The sequence below is a fragment of the Microcebus murinus genome, chromosome 1 (assembly GCF_040939455.1).
Source record: "Microcebus murinus isolate Inina chromosome 1, M.murinus_Inina_mat1.0, whole genome shotgun sequence".
NCBI lineage: Eukaryota > Metazoa > Chordata > Mammalia > Primates > Cheirogaleidae > Microcebus > Microcebus murinus.
The window spans coordinates 115,471,583-115,494,127 of NC_134104.1; the positions used below are offsets into that span (position 1 = coordinate 115,471,583).

The following is a 22,545-nucleotide window of genomic DNA, read 5'->3' on the forward strand; positions in this document are numbered from 1 at the left end:
AGAAAATGTAACTTACGTTCAATGAACTCTTTTTTTAGAAGGCAGGGAAGCATGTAATACATTTTGGAAAAATCCATCAAAATAGTTAAAACAAAAAACATGGATGCTTAAAACTGTAGGCTTTGGTAAATAATTTCAAAACTTCATGTCTCATTTCTCCATTGTCATTCCAACATCTTAAATTTGTTAAGGCCTGAAAACAATGTAGCTTCTAATGTGTCTATTTTATACTTAAAGTAGCTTAATCATTCTACAGAATTTTATCCTCTTAAAATCACTGGATAGAACAGAGGTTCTTAACTTGAGAACTGTGGATGGACTTCAGGTCTATGAAATCCTCATGTGTATATGCAGTTTTCCAGAAGGATGGGGCCCACAGCTATCTAATTCTTAAAGAAGATTATAAATCAAAAAAGACTTTAGAATATTGGTTTAGATTAAAAATGCTTTAAATGAGGAAAAATAACTCATTTATAGAGAATGACTAACTTATCTTAAATTTAATTTAAATATACTGTTAATATAAAATAATTAGCACCTATGCTATGCCTCAGTGAGACTATTTATATAGTAGTCAATATAAGGTATAATTTCTAAAACATTCAAAATATGCTTAGCTTAAAAAAATCCTGTATGGAAGGGCAAGTACATAGCCTATTGATCTTTAGTTATTTGAATATGCATATGCTATACCAACTTATCTGTGTGCCTAAAAATAAAATGCATTTCGTTTCTTATATCTTACTAATATATTTGGACATACGTAGTCATTCTGGCTAAGCCCTTCTTAAGGAAGATTTAAATAAAAATTTTTCTTATCACTCTACTATTCAAGAATCTCTACTGAAGCACTCTACTTAACATGTGTCTAGATTCTGCTGAAAGTACCCTATGTCTGATGGAACTTCTCAAACCATCCATCTACTGTGTGTTCATTAGCCACATCCTTCCCAAATACTTTATGACACTGAGCTATATGCACTATACTGGTCCCATGACAGAACTCACATTCGAAAATAATAGGAATTTTTGACTTATCCATGGTTTCACAAAAATTGCTCTAAAAAAATCTGAAAGATCATCACAAGCCAAACCATATGTTTGAAAGAATGAAGATGTACCTTCACAATAAAAATAAAACAAGTGTCAAAGTGAAACGTCAGAGATACCAACTGTCAAACTTAGTACTTAAAGAAATCGGACATTTCATACTTAATAACCTAATAGCCCATTTGTGAAGGCAACTGTTTTCTCAGGAGGCAAATTATTAAACCTTCCATCTCAGGGGGTTAGCTTGGCCAACAGCCTAGAATGAATCTGATAATTATATAGGGATCACAATCTATGATACGACTGTGGGAATTTTTGGCTAATATTTTCCAGCAAACCAATTAGGTATTGAATCTTAATAATTTGGCTCTGAGAGTTAAAGAAACTTCCAAGTCCTAAGAAGTTTAACTGTTACTCCTTATACACCGATTGTAAAATAGCAAGGATTTACCAGGGATTTTTAGAAAACAGAGCACACTGAAGGAACATCATTTTTAGCAAGACAAGAAATGTGAGAAAAATGTTATTACATGGTGTCGCTAGTCATATATTTATTTCATTTTTAGTGTGTACATATCATTGTGAGAAACTATAAACTATAGTAACATTAGTGAAAGGATTTACTGGAGTTACGTTAAGCAGCAAAAAAAAAAAAAAAAAAATCAAATCAAAATCTTCACAATAACTAAGAAAAACCCCACAATAAAGCATAAACACAACTACCTGGCTGTTTGTGGTAGGTGAGCTCTCTGCTTGTTAAGCAGAACCATCGTTTCTTGAAATTCTTTTTTCCAATCCGAGTTCTTCCCTGAGCTCTTTTATACATCTCACTGTCAAAGTAATAGATATAAACATTTAGCTACAAAAATTAACATAGTTAATCCAAAACAAAGAATTGCCCTTTGACTTTAAATGACATTAATAGCTGTGTAAGATTAATTAAATATATGAAAATACCTTTGACATCTATGACTCTTGTATTTATTCTGACCATACTAAGGGAATAAAGTTTTAATTTAATATTCTTATTTGTGCTATACAGAAAAGGGCCAAATGAGTGATTCCCTTTCTTAACTTCCAATAATATCCACTCTACTTTAAGACTGAATAGTGCTATTACTTTTTCAAAGCACTCTAATACCTACAATCTTACTATAATTGCAAAACTTTTAAAACTCTGGATCCGTATGGCCAGGGAGTCATGCCTTTTTGACATAAAGTTGGTAGAATAGTGAGGGTGGCTGACCTGACTGATGTCTTAGGCAGTTCTAACACAGAACACAAACCCAGATCCTTTCACTCTCAGACTCATGTTTTTTGTACTTAATGTCTATACTGAAACATGATTTTCATTTCTAATTTCATTAAATTACCCTTCTTTCAGGTGCACAGGCTCACTTGTACCACTGGTCTCTTTAGTTTCAGTAGATGAAATTTCATCCAAGAACTAAATGGGAAAATGGGCAAATATTACACTGTGCAATAAGGTATATTATAAACAATTCAGTTTATCTTACATGTCATTGATTATATTGTGAAGTTATTCAATATTAAAAAACAGACATAATAGTAATTTATAAAACAAAGCACTATTTGATTGTAGAAGTCCCCAATTTACAAATGACAGGTAGTTTAAAAAGTTTATTCTTAAGTTATTTAAAACCCAAAATATATTTCCCTGTAGAAATAAATCAACCCAAAATTCCTTAACTGTAATTGTGAAATACATAAAGCTTTGAAAATAGAGTTTGTTTGTTTGTTTGTTTTTATCTTTGATTCATAGTAAACTCATTTGGGGATATAACTTAACCTGAACTGGTGTAAGGCTATTTATAATCTGAATTTATCTTACTTAGTGTGAGTATTCACATATTAATACTATGCTACATAAAAATTAATGTATTTGATTATGGGGTGCTACCCTAGGCTCCACTGGAGCTGTTACATATAGTATATACTGATTACCTTTTGAGACTCTGAAAAACTGAATTCTGAAATACTTCTGGTCTCTAAGATTTTACACAGAGGATTATGAACCTTTACTGTAGGTCAAGGATCTCCAAACTATGGTCCAGTGGACCAAATATGACTTGCAGCCTGTTTTCGTAAGAATACAGGTTCAGCATCCTAAATCTGAAAATCTCAAATGCTCCAAAATCGAAAACTTTTTGAGTGCCAGTTTAACATTCAAAGGAAACGCTCACGGGAGTGTTTCAAATTTTGGATTTTCACATCAGGGATGTTCAACTAGTAGAAACATATATAATGAAAATATTCCAAAATCTGAAAAAACCTGAAATCTAAAACGCTTCTGGTTCCAAGAATTTTGGATAAGGGATATTCAACTTGTAGTTGTCATATTTTTAAAGCGTTACAAAAACAAAGAAGAATATGTGGCAGAGACCTTATGTGACTAGCAAAGCCTAAAATATTTTCTCACTGGCCCTTTACAGAAAAGAGTTTGTTAACTTCTACTACACATAACTGATTTTAACCCTGAAAGATGGTCTTTCACAGTTATAAATGAAATGTGAGTGGGTTAATAACCTGGAAATCAAATTACCATTTATAAACTTCCTATGGAGAATATGAGAATGTGGTAGCTCAATAAAATTGGCAGTATCCATCTTTAGCAGTGGCAACTCACCCAGGGAAGGGCATTTCACTTCATAAATATGCTACCTTGGTGGGTGTGGTAGCTCAGCCTATAATTCCAGTACTTTGGGAAGCTGAGGTGAGATGATCATTTGAGACCAGGAGTTGAAGACCAGTCTGGGCAACATAGCAAGACCTAGTCTCTACCCCCCCCAAAAAATAAATAAATAAAAAGCTGCCGTGACTGGTCCATGGCTTCCTAGCATGTAGCTATTTCTTCATGGGAAAGGGAAATCAGCAGTTCAAGGAATAATTTTTGTTCTTAGAGAAGAATCCTATTTTGCCCCCTAATGAACTATCCATTTGTTTAGTTCATTATTTGGATATTACAAACTCAGAGAAGGTCTGATTTCCTTGGTTTTTCCTTTATACTTTTCTATGTTGTTCTGCTTAGGACTTAAAAATAAAGCACATTCCAGTAGGGATGATATTGAGGCTCCAGTGCCAGATGTAAAGTAGAATTTGTAGGAACAATTTTCCTAGACTGGCTATAGGTTGCCCACCAGAGCCTATACTTATGGGGTTTTCAAATGGAATGTTTACTTCTAGTTTGCTGGAAGGAAATCTTGGTAAGTGAAAAAACAAGAACAAGGTTCCTTTTGCATTATATGTGGATGATGCAAGTACAAGTATCTAAGCTAAAGGAACTAAGTAAGTGTCCTATCACATCTTCAATTCTCACAAATGGACCATCCACTAATGGAAAGTATCAGAGTTATTTGAATATTTCATTTCTTAGTATTTACCTGATGCCATTGACTGATTTACAAATATTTATAAATTTATTTATAATTTTAAGGAACTATGGGCTAAATACAGACATATAAACTAAAAGAAAACACATTAACTGAGATGGACTAAAACAGAGGGACTAAAGGTCCCAGTTTGCTCACAACCATCCCTGACAAGACCATTCCTATTATCCCAAAATAATCATTAATAGTCAAAGTGTCCTAGTTTTGACACCAAAATATAGGGTCACCCTTTTTATAGAGCTATTCAGGTTATCTTTCTTAAACTCTATAGGGAATAGTATACAATTCGGAGTTATAAAGTATTTTCTTCAAGAGTGATGGTCAACGTCACTAGTGAAAGTGTCAATATGAAATGAGAAATTTGGCTTCGTAAGCTTTTATCATTTCTAGCACTACACATATCCAGACTTAACTCATAAATAATAAGTAAAACTAGGATATTAGGCCAAAATATTCTATGCCAGTTTAGGAGTCTAGAACCAAATCTGAGACAGGAGGCATATTCTGGTAACAGTCCATTAGAATGCGAGTGGGTGACTCAGGGTGGATCAGGAACAGACTAAACTCCTGGCACCCTTAAATCCTTTCTCTGCTGATATTATCAACTCTATACATTCTATAAGGAAAAAAAAGTCAGATGTTACAATAGCCTAGGTCATAAAACATGGAAAAACAATCCCAAACAAAAGACAGCACATCATTATCTTGCCAACAAAAGTCTGCCTACACTGTCCCAGAAATGGCTCAATAATGTCCTAAAGATTAAAGGACAACTTTTTCTTTGCCTATTCTTTTGAAAGACTTTCTCCTCAAAAGCCTTCAATGGTTGCCTTAAAAATTTGGTTGAAAGTGCAATATTCTAGATGAAAAAATTCCAATGGACATTAACTTTTTAAATCACTTTCATTTACTAAGTCCCTATAAAAGTAATTTTTTAAAAGTCCACATATAAATAGTACTTTCTTCAAGCCTAGTTTAGATGTACTTCAAAACAACTTTTCAGGGTTTTATAATAATGTTACATTTTGTTTAAATGATTCAGGACTATAGACTTCAGAAATTAAAGATCCTTTCAAAACATTTTCAACTTTTAAGTACAGTAATTTTTATATGTTGTAGATCCAAGGTTAGGATATTATATACTGTAGGCTTTTGTACATTTTAATTTATAGTAATTTTCCTCAGGTTACTACCATAAATTTATATAGCTAGTGACCACTACACATCAGGCACAATATTAAGCCTTTACCCCTAGACCAGGAGTTCTCAACCAGAGGCAATTTTGTCCCTCAGAGGGCATTGGCAATATCTGGAGGCATTTTGGCTGTCAAACACTACTGGCATTTAATCGGTAGAAGCCAGGGATGGTGCTAAATGTCCTACAATGCACAGGCCAGCCCCTCACAATCAAGAATTATCTGGCCCAAGATGTCAATAGTGACGCTCTGAGAAATCCTAATCGTAGACATTTGTAATGGTGTTACAAATATACTGGAAAAAATAGCTGTTGCTAAAACTTGTTTAGTTTTTTTCAGCTGAAAAACATAGCCTGTATAAGAGGAAAAAGGAAGAAAAAAGGAGTCTTTTTGATGGACAGTTTAAACATTATTGTTTTTTTAAACTGGGGACTCCTAGGAATAATATGAAATGTTATTTCTACCCTGCTATATGACAAGAAATGTTAACATTTCCAGAATAAAACAATCATACCTTTTTAACTGCTATAATATATCCTTCTTCTTGAAACATCTTGAAAAATTCACACATGAATGTCTCTTTGAAACTTGACTAAGAAAAAACAAACACAGCATTTATATGTGTTAAATCCAGAAGTAAGAATATAAGGAACTATATTTTTAAGCTGAGGATTAAGGCCTAAAAGGATTCAATATTTCCAGTGAGTTATAGGGCTTAGAGCTTCTGAAGACTTCTTTCAAAGCTGTTAGATGATTATGGCATAGACAAACCAATACATAGATCACTCCTTCATCTTCTTAACAGAGTGGCTTCCCCTCTTAGGTTCATCAGTTTAAATGAAACTGTCCTCTTTAAGGAGGTATCAATTTACCAGATTTCAAACTATACTACATGGCTATAGTAATTAAAACAGCTTGGTATTGGCACAAGAACAGGGACACTGACCAATGGAACAGAACAGAGAACCCAAATATAAAACCATCCTCATATAGCCAACTAATCTTCAAAAAAGCAGACAAAAACATACACTGGGGAAAAAAAAATCCTCATTCAATAAATGGGAAAATTGGATAGCCACATGCAGAAGACTGAAACAGGACCCACACCTTTCACCTCTCACAAAAATCAACTCACGCTAGGTAACAGGCTTGAACATTAAGTGTGAAACTATTCGAATCCTAGAGGAAAACTTTGGAAATACTCTTCTAGACATTGGCCTAGGCAAAGAATTTATGAAGAAGACCCCTAAGGCAATCACAGCAGCAATAAAAATAAATATATGGGACCTGATCAAATTAAAAAGCTTCTGCATAGCCAAAGAAACTGTCAAGAGAGCAAACAGACAACCCACAGAATGGGAGAAAATTTTCGCAAGCTACATATCCGATAAAGGGCTGATAACTAGAATCTATTTAGAACTCAAGAAAATCAGCAAGAAAAAATCAAACAACCCTATCAAAAAGTGGGCAAAGGACATGAACAGAAAATTTTCAAAAGAAGACAGAATAAAGGTCAACAAACATATGAAAAATGGTCAACATCTCTAATCATCAGGGAAATGCAAATCAAAACTGCAACGAGATATCACTTATCTCCAGTAAGAATGGCCTTGACCAAAAAGTCCCCAAATAATAAATGTTGGCATGGATGCGGTGAGATAGGAACACTCCTATACTGCTGGTGGGAGTGCAAACTTGTTTAGCCTCTGTGGAGGCAATATGGAGACACCTTAAAGCGATACAAGTCGATCTACCATTTGATCCAGCAATTCCACTACTGGACATCTACCCAAAAGATCAAATGACACTCTACAAATGGGACACCTGTACTTGAATGTTTATAGCAGCACAGTTCACAATTGCAAAGGTGTGGAAACAACCTAGGTGCCCATCAATACATAAGTGGATTAATAAAATGTGGTATATGTATACCATGGAGTACTATTCCGCTTTAAGAAACAATGGTGATATAGCATCTCTTGTATTTTCCTGGATAGAGCTGGAACCCATTCTACTAAGTGATGTATCTCAAGAATGGAAAAACAAGCACCACATGTACTCACCAGCAAATTGGTATTAATGGATCAACACTTAAGTGGACATACAGGAATGACATTTATCAGGTGTCAGGCAGGTAGGGAGGGGCATGGGCAATATATGTAACCTTAACATTTGTACCCCCATAATGTGCTGAAATAAAAAAAAAAAGAAACTGTCCTCTTTAATAGGTGACTAGGATGCCATATCTACCTAAAAGGCAGCTATTGTGTCTGTATATATGTATTGTTCAGTATTGTTTTGTTTTTAATTTGGAAGAAGGTAAGTGAAGAAGAAAGGATCAGAGGATATAACAACATTTAGAAGTGTGACAATAAAATAAAAGATATAAAGACTTACCTTGCTTTTGGATAGACTTCCCCAGCTTCCCAAAGTTTGAATGGTTTTTGAGATGAGAGTTAATGTTCTAATTGTCTGTGCATCCTAAAGAATGTAAAGAAGACCAAAACTCCTATTAAGTTTTCAAGAAATATAATTTGTATAAAAAGTAGAATAGAATCAATGGGCTATATTGCTTTAAAACAGTGACTCAAAAATGTTCATTCAAACTACCAACATAGTTAAAATCTAGCTAAGACTGAGTAAAACTCACTGGACTAAGGAATTAGGAGACTAAATAAACCATATGTAATTGACAATTTCTCCCAAAGTAATTTCATTTAATAATGTCTTACTTTTTAAAGCCATAATTTGATCAGTATTACAGATAAATAAGTTGTTTAGTATAGTATCACCAGTTGGATTACCTGACAGCTTGGGATGTAAAAGGCATCTACCTTTTACTACCTTATAACTTAAAATGTCAGTTTTAAGTTTTCCGAATTTTATGTGTTCAACTTACCTCTAAGCATATTCAATATTTTATATGGCTTATGCAATCAACTCTTGTCACCATGGAAGCAAAGACCCTAATGCACCTTAGGAAATGAGAAGTTGCCCTGTAATATAGAATCTTACAGGGGGCAATTATTTGGGTCTATTATCCATGGTGTTTTTCAGGCCTGTCTACCTGAAAGAAGTAAATGTAAATAAAATTGACTAGTGTTCCCTCATGAGCCCTCTTTGTTTTAGGGAGTCAAGTGAATAGAATCTTCTATCTAAAGACATATCGAGAAAAACTTAGATACAAAAAGCTTTAGTTTAGTTTTTGGTAGGCATTTCTTAGTATTTTGATCCCCACATTGAAAACAGGCAATGAATATGAAGGGGAAGAGATGATCAGGATATAAGGCAATGTGGAAAACAGGGAATATCTGGGATATGATCATTATGATAATACTTATGAAACAGTTACACAACTAAATTAAAATTATTCAGAAAATATTTTAGCCAGAACCTCCAGGATTTCATGATATCGATAAAAGATCCCTACAATTCTCTGCCTTTGAAGAAAATGAATTTTTAAAGATGTCCTAGTTCAAATTCAAATTAAACTGAATTTCACCAAGACTTCCCTCTTCAATTTTTATTTCAAATTTAAGTGTTTCAGGTCACTACTTCAAGCAAAAAATAACAAAGCATATTTTATACAATTTCTGCATATCAGAGGTTTGTTTACATGGCCCTGACTACTATCTGACAATCACATCATTCAGATACTGTTGATTTCCTGGTGTAATATAAATACAAGCTGTACTAAATTTTCTCCTGCCACTATCTGCCAACGTAATTTTTCATTGGTGACTTTGCCTTTCATGGATGACCAGGACCTTAGTTATCTAGCACTCTGGCACCAGTATTTAGTAGATATTATATAATATTTATTAAATTCAACAGAAATGTTCAATTTCTCACCTCAAAATAACCTGGTATACATTCATATGTCCTATTTTCTCCTTACATTACGCAGCACATAAAATTGCTATTACTTGGCTATTTTTGATTAAAATAAATTAATTTCATCTGGGCCATATGATTCAACATAATATTTCAAAGGGACAGCTATTCTTTTTTCCAAGGCTAACTCCATTACTTTTTCTCTTGAAGATACTCTTTCTGCTGGGTGCAGTGGCTCACCTATAATCCCAGCCATAATCCCAGCTACTCAGAAGGGTGAGGTGGGAGGATCACTAGAGGGCAGGAGTTCGAGACCAGCCTAGGCAACATAGTGAGACCCTGTCTCCGCACCTGCCACCCAACCAAAAAAAATGAGTCACTGTGGTGTTGCATGCCTATAGTCTTAACTACTTAAGAGGCCAAGACAGGAGGATTATTTGAGCCCAGGAGTTTAAGGCTGCAGTGAGCTATGACTGCGCCACTGTACTCCAGCCTGGGCAACAGAGAGAGGTCTTATCTCTTAAAAAACAACCAACCAACCAACCAACCAACCAACCAACCAACCAACCAACCAACCAACCAAGCAAGGACATTCTTTCTGAATTCTTCAGGATATTAATCTGGCATTTATAAGCCCTCTCCTCTCTTTAATTTCTCCCTTTCTGCTGATCTCTTCCCCTCCATTCATAGGTTTTCTGAATTTAGGAAAGACTCATCATATGACAAGCTCCCTTTCTGAGCTACCATCTTTCATTCATCAAATAGTTACTGAGGGTCGGGCGCGGTGGCTCACACCTGTAATCCTAGCACTCTGGGAGGCCAAGGCAGGCAGATTACTCAAGGTCAGGAATTGAAACCAGCCTGAGCAAGAGCAAGACCCCATCTCTACTATAAATAGAAAGAAATTAATTTGGCCAACTAAAAATATATATAGAAAAAATTAGCCAGGCATGGTGGCGGATGCCTGTTATAGTCCCAAGCTACTTGGGAGGCTGAGGCAGAAGAATTGCTTGAGCCCAGGAGTTTGAGGTTGCTGTGAGCTAGGCTGACGCCATAGCACTCTAGCCTGGGAAACAGAGTGAGACTCTGTCTCAAAAAAAAACAAATCCAAAAAACAGTTACTGAGTATTTACTGGTCCCAGAAACTGCCATGTGCTTGAGATACAAAAACCTGAAAAAGATCCAGCCTTTCTCTTAAGGTATCAATAATCCACAAAGATTATAAACAGATGATTGTAAAACAGTATGACAAATGCCATGACAGGGAGAGCCAAAGGATGATATAGGCATGTGTAAGAAAGGCATGTAACCCAAACTAATGGGTTAGAGAAGTCTGCGTTGGCTGGGTCTTAAAAGGAGTTATCAGTGAAAGAATGGGGGACAGAATGAGAAGGTAGCTGGGACTATAGGCATGTGCCACCGTACCTAGCTAATTTTCATATATATATATATATGTTTTTTTTTAGTTGTCCACCTTATTTCTTTCTGTTTTCTTAGTAGAGACAGGGTGTCGCTCTTGCTCAAGCTGGAATTACTGTTTGTTTGTTTTTTTCAAATATTCATTCATATATGTATGTGTGCACATGTGTACATGCTTGAATTTGCTGATGTCTTTTTGCAGCAGGGCAAGCTCACTTTTGATATATTTCCTAGGTAAAACTGCATTTTAACTACTTATTCCTTAATCTTCTGCAATCTGATTTTCTTTTCTTCTACTCTACTAAAACTGGTTTCTCAAAATTCAAAGAACATCTAAATATAAAATCGAACAACCTTCCCCAACCACTCTGAAACTTTCGATACTAGTCTTGACAATGTTATCACCTCCAGGTCACTGGGGTCATTCCCTGCTTTCAGTTTCTTTGGTATTAATGCCGAAGAAAAATGCTAATATTTGGTACTAATCAGGTGCTAGTTTTATGTTCTTTAATTATTTTTTTCAGTGTAATCAGGTATTAGTTCTAGATTTATGTATGTAGTATTTTTTAGATTGTACATCTTATGCGTTTGTCCTATTTCCTCAATTAGATTGAAAGGTTCTTAAAAAAGTAGGGATAAAAGTAGAGATAAAAGCAAACAAAATTATATGACAGTTTTGAAGTAGTCCTTTTGGTATACTGAATGGAAAACAGTGACCTCAAATGCAGTTTGTGGCTAGAAGGATTTTATTTCAACATCTGTTACCGGAATATGCAAATCCTAGTCTGAAAACAAAGCAAAGTCACAAGTTCAGAGGTAGGAGTTCTGTTTATGTCAAGAATGCTGTTACCAAGCTTTCACTGCTCCAGAGTTTGGTATAGCTTTAGTAACATAGCAACAGAAAAGACAGCCTTGTGAACAAAATGACACTGACCCACTCTCTGCTGTAGTTACTCACAGAGCATTTATCTTTTGGCAAGAAAGGGTGTGCTGCTGCCACTGCAACATGGTTCTACTCAGTTCTCACAAAGTTAAATGAGTGGCAGTGTTGTGCAGCTATCCAGAAGGATGAGCTGGCATTCAGAAACCAGTTTAAAATCCACATGTCTTCCCTACACTACATTATTCAATGGGCAACTCCTGTCGACAGCAAGTTTCCTTAGGGAGTATCTTACTCATTACTGAATCTCTGCTGCTGAGCATTATGTTTTGATACATTATAGGTACTTGAACATCTGCCTGTGTAAGAGGTTGGGAAGGAGCAGGGTTAAGCTCACAGACTGAAGACTGACTGAGTTAGAATCCCAGTTTAATCCAGTTCAAATTAAGTAAAATCAAATTATAATTTATTTATTGTGTGAGTTTGGAGAAGTTACTGTATTATGATTTTCTTATCTGTAAATGGGGATAATGACAGAATTTATCACATAGGGTTACTAGGAGGACTAAATAAAACACATAAAGTAGTTAGAACAAAGCCTAATACTGAAGTAAGCACTAGATAAATGTTGGCTATTATTATCTGTTATACAAATCAGCAACTAAAAACAATTATATAGGATTATAAAATATTTGGAACATAAAAGGTTAAAGAATCAGCAAAAATACACTATATGAGAAGGAATCTCATTAATTATATACATAGCAAAAATAATAAAAGAATTTTAACCCTTTGCACTCGCTTGCTTTTTTCTCGATTACTTTATTCTACTTGGGATTTAATTTTTTAAATACCCCAGATTTTACAAAGCACGGCAGTAGAATAAGAAACTGGAGTTTCTTTTCATACAAACTTATTTATTTGGATTTTTTTATATTTCAAATTATTGATACATTCAAAGAGTAATTTTAATCTCTATAATTTTTGCTAACCGTGTTGAGTCACACTCGACATCCGAGTGAAAAAGGTTAAATATTAAGAAAACATGTAAACCTATGCAATGGAGATTTAGATTTCAGTAATCAAATAGTACTGCCGAATAAACAGATTATATATGCTTTAAAAAAATTTAAATCTCATATGTTTACAATATCACTTCATGTGAATAACCAGTAAAAATATGGAGATATCAAACAAATTATGTTCCAATAAAAGTTCCTACACTTTTCAAAAGAGTTCCTCTTCAAATTTCTGTGAAATTTAAAAATATCTGCAAGATTAAACCACTTTAATAAATTAGGAAAGCAGGTTCTATTTTTTTTAAAAAAAAAACAAAGCTAAACTTAATAACTAAATGGAAAAAAATCCTTGTATTCTAGAAATTTAAAAACATATATGTAACAGCAGAGGGACAAGTATAATAATTCTCCTTTGTACTCATCACCAACCTTCAACAGTTAACATCACTAGTGTAATATCTTTTAATAATGAAAAATAGAATTTTTAGTCTCATCTGAAAGACAGAAATGGCCAAGAGAAATGCTGAGTAAATTTAAGTATCAGTTATAAGAAAACATGGCCAAGTGAAATTGGCCTATTTTACCTTTTCATTTTAATAAAAATAAATAAAAATGGAATAAAGCTTTGAGAAGAACAAACACTTACTGGATGATGAGGTCGCAAATGAAAAGTATGAGGTGATACTACGGCTACAGCAAAGAAACGAAGAAATACAAAGCTGCTCACTGCAGAATATTGAACATGAGGGTCATCTGCAGAAAAAAATGGTGAAATGTCATGCACAAAAACACTGAATTGAAAAGCAAAGATGATAAAAGTAAAAAATATATAAAAAAACAAACTAAATAGGAGAGCAATACAATTTGTCTAGTAAGAACTGAGTTGATGAAATGATAGCAATGATTATGACTAAATCAAAAGAAAAAACCCTATGACTAACAAAGAATCCAAAAGAATAAAGAAAATAAAAGGTAAAGCTGCTAGGTTTTCAGAAATATCTTAATTTGAGAAATACTTCTTTCCTCATTTGCGAGACTCCTGAAATTACAACAAAAATAAAAGCGGTATCTAGCACTACCTAGTGGTACCAATGAATCTCTTAAGACTAGGATACAAGATTGCTTTCACTTTTAGGTCGTTTCAATTTTCCCCTAAAAATCTTGATAATATCAAAGGTTATGCAATAAAAATAATTAGGCAGAAATTTTTACTTTAAAAAAGCTATCAATATTCCATATAAAAATGCAAATGAACTGAACACTCCTTGTGGCTTTGATCATTCACCTACACCTTTTGTTTCAGGCTGGAGTCAATACTTCACCAATAATCAGATGGTGGAGAAGCAGATGGTGAGGGAAAGAATCTCTGGGTTTGGTTTGAGTTTTAACTCTTTTAAGTCTTTCAATAGGTTACCATCAACAAGTCATTTAATTTGTTGCTCTTTTAATAATACTTGCTTTTCACCAGCTGCCTATCCCTTACCCCCCTCCACCTCCATCACCCCCAGGACCGGAAGAACAACAAATCAGAGAATATATTTTATGGCAACAGTTACCACTGTAGTCTACTGAGGATATGAATACATTAATATTTAAGCCAAGAAAAAGATAGTTAAGGAGATATATTTGCATTTATAAAAAAAATACATTGTATTTTCAGTCATTTATATAAACAAGAATTAAACAGCTAAAGCAGATTTAAAGCCAAGATCACTGGTTAGAGTACAGTGATTAGTAGCATGTGCTCTGGAGTAGGCCAAGAGCAGGTTTGAGACCCTGCTGGCCATGTCATCTTCATAAAGTTACTCAACTTCTCTATATCTCAGTTTAATATCTATCTATCTAATAGGAGCAATAACTACCTCATGTGGTGTTGTGAAGATGAAAATAGGAGATAATGTAGGCTTAGCACAGTGCCTGTTCACTAAGTAATCAATGTGGTTATCATGACCTATTTAAAAACATAATTTCAATCAGTACTTCACCTTTCCATGTGTTACTATCTTTGCTCCCCTTATTTTTGTTATGAAGCCTAGATTTAGTACACTTATTTGAAGTTAACTGAGTCTTTACTATAATTAGCAAAGACATCTAGATCTTAATTTATCTATATGTTAAACAACTCAGACCCACCACTTTAATATTGGGTAAATTTAGCAAAGAGCGGTTAGCTGTACACATGTGCACACATGTGAACACATACTTATAAGAATGTGATAAAATAGCAAAATCTTTTGAGATGGTTACAAAATAAATTTACAGTTTCGTATATCTGGTTAAGACTGATAATTTAAGTAGCTGACTTACCTTACCAATCCCACCCCCATTATACGCAGATCTCGAAAGATAGCAATAGCAAGTTTATTTACTTATCAGAGATGCATTAAAATTAGAATAATTCCAAGTACTGATGGTCACTGATAGTGACTCTTAATTTTATGAAATGCTTCTAAGCAAAACCTGGACATAGCTACTTTTTCAAAATTGAAGTAGGCTAGTTACTGATATATGTACCTCAAAATTCTATGTATGTTGCAATAGAAATGTTTCTAATGTCTAAAATCATTTCTGTAAAAATCTCTCCACTAAAACCTTAGTATTTTCAAACTGTTAAATTTAGTTAATTGTATGAAACTAAAGATTCCTGTTATTTGAATGCATGCAACTGGAAGCATCTGGTATAATTGTTTACACTTATTTAATGTTATAGTTCTACATTTTTGCCTTTCTTAAACCTAATGGTGATTTTGATTTGCTCTTTGTATAAAGTTGCCATTATACTGAAATAAAGTAGAATATATGTTTTGAGATTGTAAGAAAAATCAGATTCATATGAAAAAGCTAGATTCATTTTGAAAAACTAAAGACTGTATCTATAAACCTCAAACATTTCACACAAACCAAATATACAATTAATACCTATAAAAATCAAATTTAGAAACAGAAATGGCTTGTTTAGTAAAACAAGGCACTTACTAGGAAATCTCTGAGTAGCGATTTGCCTTAGAGAATAAAAGATATCACACATTACAGTGGGGCAGCTCATACTTGATTTTACAATTGTACTGAATAACTTGTCTACATAGTAGCGCAGATTCTCCTGCAGGATTTAAAAAGGTAAACATTAAGATTTTGACTTTCACACATCTTCAAAAGCCTTTATGAAAGAAGTATGTAATGAAAATAAGATTTATTAGGTAGTCACTATCTAGTATTTTCTAAAGGCCTGCTTCCCTTCTCCAAACTCACTCAGTTAAAGCAGCAGTCCCTAACCTTTTTGGTACCAGGGACTGGTTTCATGGGCAACAATTTCTCCACAGACTGGTGGTGGGTGGATGGGGGTGGTGGTGATGGTGGGGGTAGTGGAGTAGTGATGGTTTGGGGATGATTTAAGCATATTACATTTATTGTGCAGTCAAAACTCTCTGCTAATAATTTAGCAGTTGCTAAATTATTAACTGTATTTGCAGTTGCTCTGCTCATAATCTGTATTACCGCCTCAGCTCCATCTCAGATTACGAGGCATTAGATTCTCATTAGGAGCACACACCTAGATCTCTCACATGCGCACTTTACAGTAGGGTCCACGCTCCTATGAGAATCTCATGCCGCTGCTGATCTCACAGGAATCAGAGCTTATGAGGTGATGGGAGGGATGGGGAGTGGCTGTAAATACAGATGAAGCTTTGATAGATCACTTTGCTCACCTCCTGCTGGGAGGCCTGGTTCCTAACAGACCAAGGACTACTGCCAGTCTGTGGCCTGGGGGTTGGGGACTGCAGAGTTAAAGGATAATTTACATACTGCCCTAATTTAGTAAGTTAGATTTAGAATTGCTAGACATAAGAATATATGAATAAACCTCACAAGAAGCAACAGGGAGTAAAATGATCCAAAGGGAAACCAAGGAAATAACTTGAATATACAAGCACAAGGACACTAGGACACTGTAATCCACTGCAATGAAAACTTGTGACCCTAACACAATCACTGTTTTCCCAAAGGCAACTAAAAGTATTGATTGACCAAGACTTTGTGCCACTTAGCCTGATCTGTTTGACCCCAAAGGAATAGCCAGAATGGGGGCTACAACTAGATACAGCCTAAATCCACTATTGTCACTAGAGACAGAGATAATCAAGAACAAAAATAAAGTGAAACCATTGAGGAAATAACATTTTAAAACTAGTCCCAGGAAATGCTGTTAATAATAAAGGTTTATGTAAAGAATAAACAAACAGCACTACTTCCCTCCAGATAGCATTATTACAACGTAAATGGGAGACAGGTACAAAATTAAGACCAATTTTAATGGAGTTATAAATATAATAAGAACTTACCTTATTATTTTCAACATTATCTCCTTCTTTCAATTTAATAGGATCGATTTCACAGGATTTTGAAGATTCACATATCTAGAAAATAATTTTTTCAGTTAATACTCTTTTATAAATAATTTGACAAAATGAAAATAACTATTATATTTTTCTGATAGTAAGTTAATTATAAAAATTAAAACTGTAACAAAGATTAAAATCCTCATCCAGAGATATCATATATAATATATACAACTTTCTTTAAAAACTATACCAAAAAGTATTTATAGTCAAAACTCTAGCTAAAATAGAAATCCATAACAAAGAAATAATTACATACATTACCCTACAATGTGCTCTTTCAGTAAAGATTCATCAATATAAAAGTAAATAATTTATTTCTAAAGTGTTCAGCCTTATTTTTTTCAGTAATACATGAATGGATATACCATTCCCAATAGTAGATCATCTGATGCAAGGGACACTACAGTAAAGCCATGAACTATTATTACTGGAGGTATATGGTGTACCTCATCCAGAATGGGTTTTAATGTTACTTTCAGGTAGTGCCCTCCCACTATTTTCATCATCTCATCCAGACATCGAGTAGCCAAGGAATTTCCTCTAAAAATTGTGTTTGCATCTCTGAAATAGAAATAGAAATAGATGAAACCAAGTGTAGTAAACAAAGGCTGTGAAACTGATGAGATATCTGACTTTGGTTATATATACAATTTTGGTAATTTTTACCATCTATTTAAAAGCTTGCTGCCATTAGGTTTTTCAAACTTACCAAAAGTATGTGAAAATCAGTTTAAGAAAAAAGAAAATCACATTTATGAACCAAAAAGGTGGAGTATATGTATACATATATGTGTACATATAAAACAAGTATTAGAATATAATGGGAATAGGAAATTACTTGATTGCTTTTTAGAATGCCATACATGTGCATAAGAGTGATACATAATCGATAGAAAAAAAAAACTTCTGGGCAGGGCATGGTAGTTCATGCCTGTAATCCTAGCACTCTAGGAGGCCAAGGCAGGCGGATCGCTAGAGGTCAGGAGTTTGAAACCAGCCTGAGCAAGAGCGAGACCCCGTCTCTACTATAAATAGAAAGAAATTAATTGGCCAACTAAAAATATATATAGAAAAAATTAGCCAGGCATGGTGGCACATGCCTATAGACCCAGCTACTCAGAGGCTGAGGCAGAAGGATTGCTTGAGCCCAGGAGTTTGAGGTTGCTGTGAGCTAGGCTGACACCACAGCACTCTAGCCCAGGCAACAGAGTGAGTCTCTGTTAAAAAAAACAAAAAACTTCTGCTATGGTGTTTTATGATACATGAATCATTACACTAAGAAGCAGATTTGTAACAAAAGAAATTTCATTACTGTGTAAAAAAATCCTTTGTTAATTGTTATCCTTATGGTTGGTGAATACATTTTGATAACTTAAAGAACTGCCTTTTGTTACTTGCCTTTTGTTTCAGCCTACTATATGTAAGGACAGTCAATACAGAAGAACTCAGACTATAAAAACAATCTGTCAAACTAAGGTAACATGAAATTAATACTTAATAAGATATAACTCTTACTGTGTATCCTTCAAGTCTAATTCTGCCACAGCAGTGGCAAAAGGAACAAGTTTATCATGGTGCAGCAGCAATCGTACAAGAGGCAAAACAGCATCATTTTTATCTCGACATATTTCACCCAAAATGTAAGCAGCTGAGGCAGATATTGGCTAGAATATAGAAAGGTGGAAAACAAGCACAAAATCAAGGAAACATGATTAAATGTTCAATCACTAACCTGTAATTAAAATATGTTCATGAACTAAAACTATTATACATAATAATATTTAATTTTTAACATTTTTATCAGAGCTAATATTTGGAGCACACATTGGAATCACAGTAAATAACACACCCACAAACACACATATTTACTGTATTAATAAGACTTGATACTCTAAATCTTTTCCTCATCATTTGCAGAATTATTTTAGCCTTTTTATATTAAATCATATCCTTAAGATTGTCAATGTACCTGAACATCTGGTGATTTTAGCAGCAAAGTTTTCAAAGGACCATAGTACTCTGATGGAAGCACGTAGTCTTCTGTATAACATATATTTAATCGGAGAGACCCCAGGTCATCAGTTTTAGATGACTTGTTGCCATTGTCTCTGGGCTGTAGCAAGTACCTAAAGTAAAAATATAATCAATTCCATGAGATGGTAATGAGCATCCAAGCCAGTGAGGTAAGTAAACAGCTAAGCTATAACCAAAACTAAACCAAAAATGTCAACTTAGTATTTACAGTTAGGGCACTTCATAAGTAACAGGCTTCTCATCTTCAGAAACTTATTATTATTTATATATTGGACTAGAAAGCTGTAAATAGATTTTTTTTATTCAGGAAACAAAAAATATAGATAATACAAAAATTAAGATCTCAAAGGGGTTGTATAAAAGTATGATTAGCTTGCAAGTTTAGAAAAAAATAACAAAAGGTAAAACATTTAAAATCCTGTGTTATCAAAAATAATTCTTTACCAACTAAATTTAAGAAACAAACATTTAGTTGAAATAGATAAGACATACTAGAAGGCATAAGTGACCTTGTTTTAAAGTAAGTTTTATATGTAAAAATTTGAACTTAAGTCTGTATTACCAAAACCAGAAATTGAACAGTTTTTCAAATATACTTTTTATCAAGGGAATTTAAAAATACATGTAAAAGTAAAGAGAATAGTAGGCCCACATACCCATTACCTAGCTTTAACAAGTATCAACTCAAGACTAATCATATTTTAGCCATATCTTCAACCATTCTCCTATCCCACTCCTGCATTATTTTAAAGCAATTTCCACGTATCTTAAAATTTCATATATCATTTAAAAAAAATCATTATTATTCAGTATTCAAATTCTCCCCAACTTATAAATGATTTTCAACACTGTGCTCAAATCTAAATAAGGTCCATAGACTATAATTGGTTAACAGCTTTCTTAAGTCTCTGTTAATTTATAGATTATCCCCAAACTCCCAAGCAATCAGGTAGTTCGTCCTGATCCACATTTGAGACTGTGTTAACTCTGTTGCTATCTACCTTCAGAATGTCATTACCATATTCCTTTGTCTTCTCTGTATATCCTATATATTGGTAGTTTGATCTGGAGGCTTGGTTAGATTCAGATTTGATGTTCTGGCAAGAACACTTCATTGATAGTGTTGTATAGTTCCACCAAGAGGCACAAAAGTCTGTTTCTCTTTTTGCAATATTAGTAGCCACTGATGATCACTGCCTAGAGCCATTAATCATCAAAATGATAATTTTATAATTCTTTCATTCTTCCCTTCACTTATTTAGCCGAAATGCTTTTTATAAAGGAAAGTATCAGTAGTTTTGATATTTAATTTTTATCACTTATGGCCTCCTTTAATACACTAAATTTGTTTAAAAATGGAAGAGAGAATTTAATAGAATATTTATTAGCTTGGAGAAAGAAAAGATAAAGACAGAAAAGAGAACCAGAGAATTAATCAAGCAAAATGTAAAGGATGAAGAGATGGATAATAGAGAAGAAAAAATTACATGGAAATTATGTCACTACTCCCCAAAAGAGGAACTCCTGTCTTAGAAGGCCAAACTTCAGAATGTCATTCTCTGATTTGAGAAAGAGTGATTTAAAGATATGGCCAATGAGATAACAGAAAATAAGCCTGTTTGATTCAGAAGTACCTCTAAGGGAGTTTAGTTTGCTGATCACCAAACTTCCTGACAAGGGCATTACTTTGGTCAATTTCCTACAATCCAGGGTATGTTCTGCAGCCTTGCAAATTCAGACACCTAGTTTTTAATCAGCACATTTAAAAGTGAACCTGAATGTAGTGATAGCACAGAATCTGATACACTTAAAGCAGAAGGCTAAATACTAAATTTATGAAAAAAAAATACAAATAGTTAAGTGGCAAAGGTACCTACATTTTTTTGACAACCAATGCATTTTATTATGGAAATGCTCATTCACAACAGTAAAGAGAAGAATGATGACGATAATAATAATGAACTCCCTTACCACCAACTCCATGTACTCGTCACTTGGCTGCAACAATTGTCATCATTTACCATAGTGTTTTCTTCTGTATCCCTTACTTTGTTGTTGCTTTTTTTCCCCAAATAGAGACAGAGTCTTGCTCTATAGCCCAGGCTGGAGTGCAGTGGTATGATCATAGCTCACTGCAGCCTCGAATTCCTGGACTCAAGGTATCTTCCTGCTTCAGCCTTCTGAAGAGCTGGGACTACAGGCATGAACCACCATGCCTAGCTAGTTTTTCTTATTTTTTGTAGAGATCATGTAGAGATCATTTTTGTAGAGATCATCTTTTTGTCTCACCATGTTGCCCAGGCTGGTCTCAAACTCTTGGCCTCAAGCAATTCTCCCACCTCAGCCTCCCAAAGTGCTGGGATTACGAGGTGTGAGTCGCCATGCCCAGTCCTTTTAAATAATATTTTATAAGCAAGGGATACTCAAATCTTTGCCAACAGCCTAAAACAGAGATTGTTTCTGAGTTTTAAATATATTAAAAAATATACCAAAGTACAAATTAGAGTCAGTTTGGCTCAAATCCCAGCTGTGTGAAGTTGGGCAAGTCGCTCCATTTCTCTGTGCTTGTTTTCCTCATCTGTTAATTAAGGGGTATCTTACTCATTTAATCCCCACAACAACCCTAAAGAGGTTAATAAAGTAAAGCACTTAGAATTGTAACTGGCACACAGCAAACATTATGTAAATGCTATTTATATATATAAAACATCTATATATGCAGTATATAACTTTTACCACCTAAATATATGAGCAATAATTATAGTTATCTGTATAACTATATAAATGTGATTATTATTTTAAAATATTATTACAAAGTCTCAATTTAATAAGCCACCTGAAGGATCCCTGTGAACTAAGTAATCCTCTGTATGAATCAGAGATAAAAAGCAAAAGCAAACAGGTTGAGTAACATGTCCAAGGTCACACAGATAGTTAATGGCAGAGAGAGGATTTGAACAAAGGCAATAATTAAATATTAATACTACCAAGAGTCAACAAATGTTTATGAAGTTCTACTATAGTAAATGAAAAAAATCAAAGTATAGAACATGATACAGTATGTGTCCATTTGTGTAAAGAAGGGGGAAAAAGTTACATATGTATTTTCCTGAATGTATATAAAATATTTTCTCAGAATATCAAAAACAGAGGCTGCTTTAGAAGAGGGAAACTGAATAGCTGGGGGTCAGAGGCAGGAGACAGATTTTTACCTTTGACCCATGAACCATAAGAGCATATTATAAAATTCCATTATCTACATAGGTTAAAGTAAAAACTAGCTAATATCAACACTAACAAGGT

General features: G+C 34.0%; 1 protein-coding gene across 2 annotated transcripts in view; it reads right to left on the bottom strand.

Annotated features, from left to right (window-relative positions):
• The window catches only part of RASA2 (RAS p21 protein activator 2), a 117,036-nt gene that overhangs the window by 19,726 nt on the left and 74,765 nt on the right, over positions 1-22,545 (bottom strand). Inside the window, exons 10-19 of one of the 2 annotated variants that reach the window (XM_076005021.1) lie at positions 19,178-19,334; positions 18,724-18,872; positions 17,655-17,769; positions 17,149-17,223; positions 15,785-15,908; positions 13,455-13,561; positions 8,054-8,137; positions 6,171-6,248; positions 2,424-2,497; positions 1,774-1,880 (exon numbers count right to left, since the gene is read on the bottom strand). In XM_076005021.1, the coding sequence (XP_075861136.1) occupies positions 1,774-1,880; positions 2,424-2,497; positions 6,171-6,248; positions 8,054-8,137; positions 13,455-13,561; positions 15,785-15,908; positions 17,149-17,223; positions 17,655-17,769; positions 18,724-18,872; positions 19,178-19,334 (1,070 nt within the window). Of the gene's footprint in view, positions 1-1,770; positions 1,881-2,423; positions 2,498-6,170; positions 6,249-8,053; positions 8,138-13,454; positions 13,562-15,784; positions 15,909-17,148; positions 17,224-17,654; positions 17,770-18,723; positions 18,873-19,177; positions 19,335-22,545 lie in introns of both variants that reach the window. The other variant, XM_076005019.1, reaches the window with a different exon arrangement.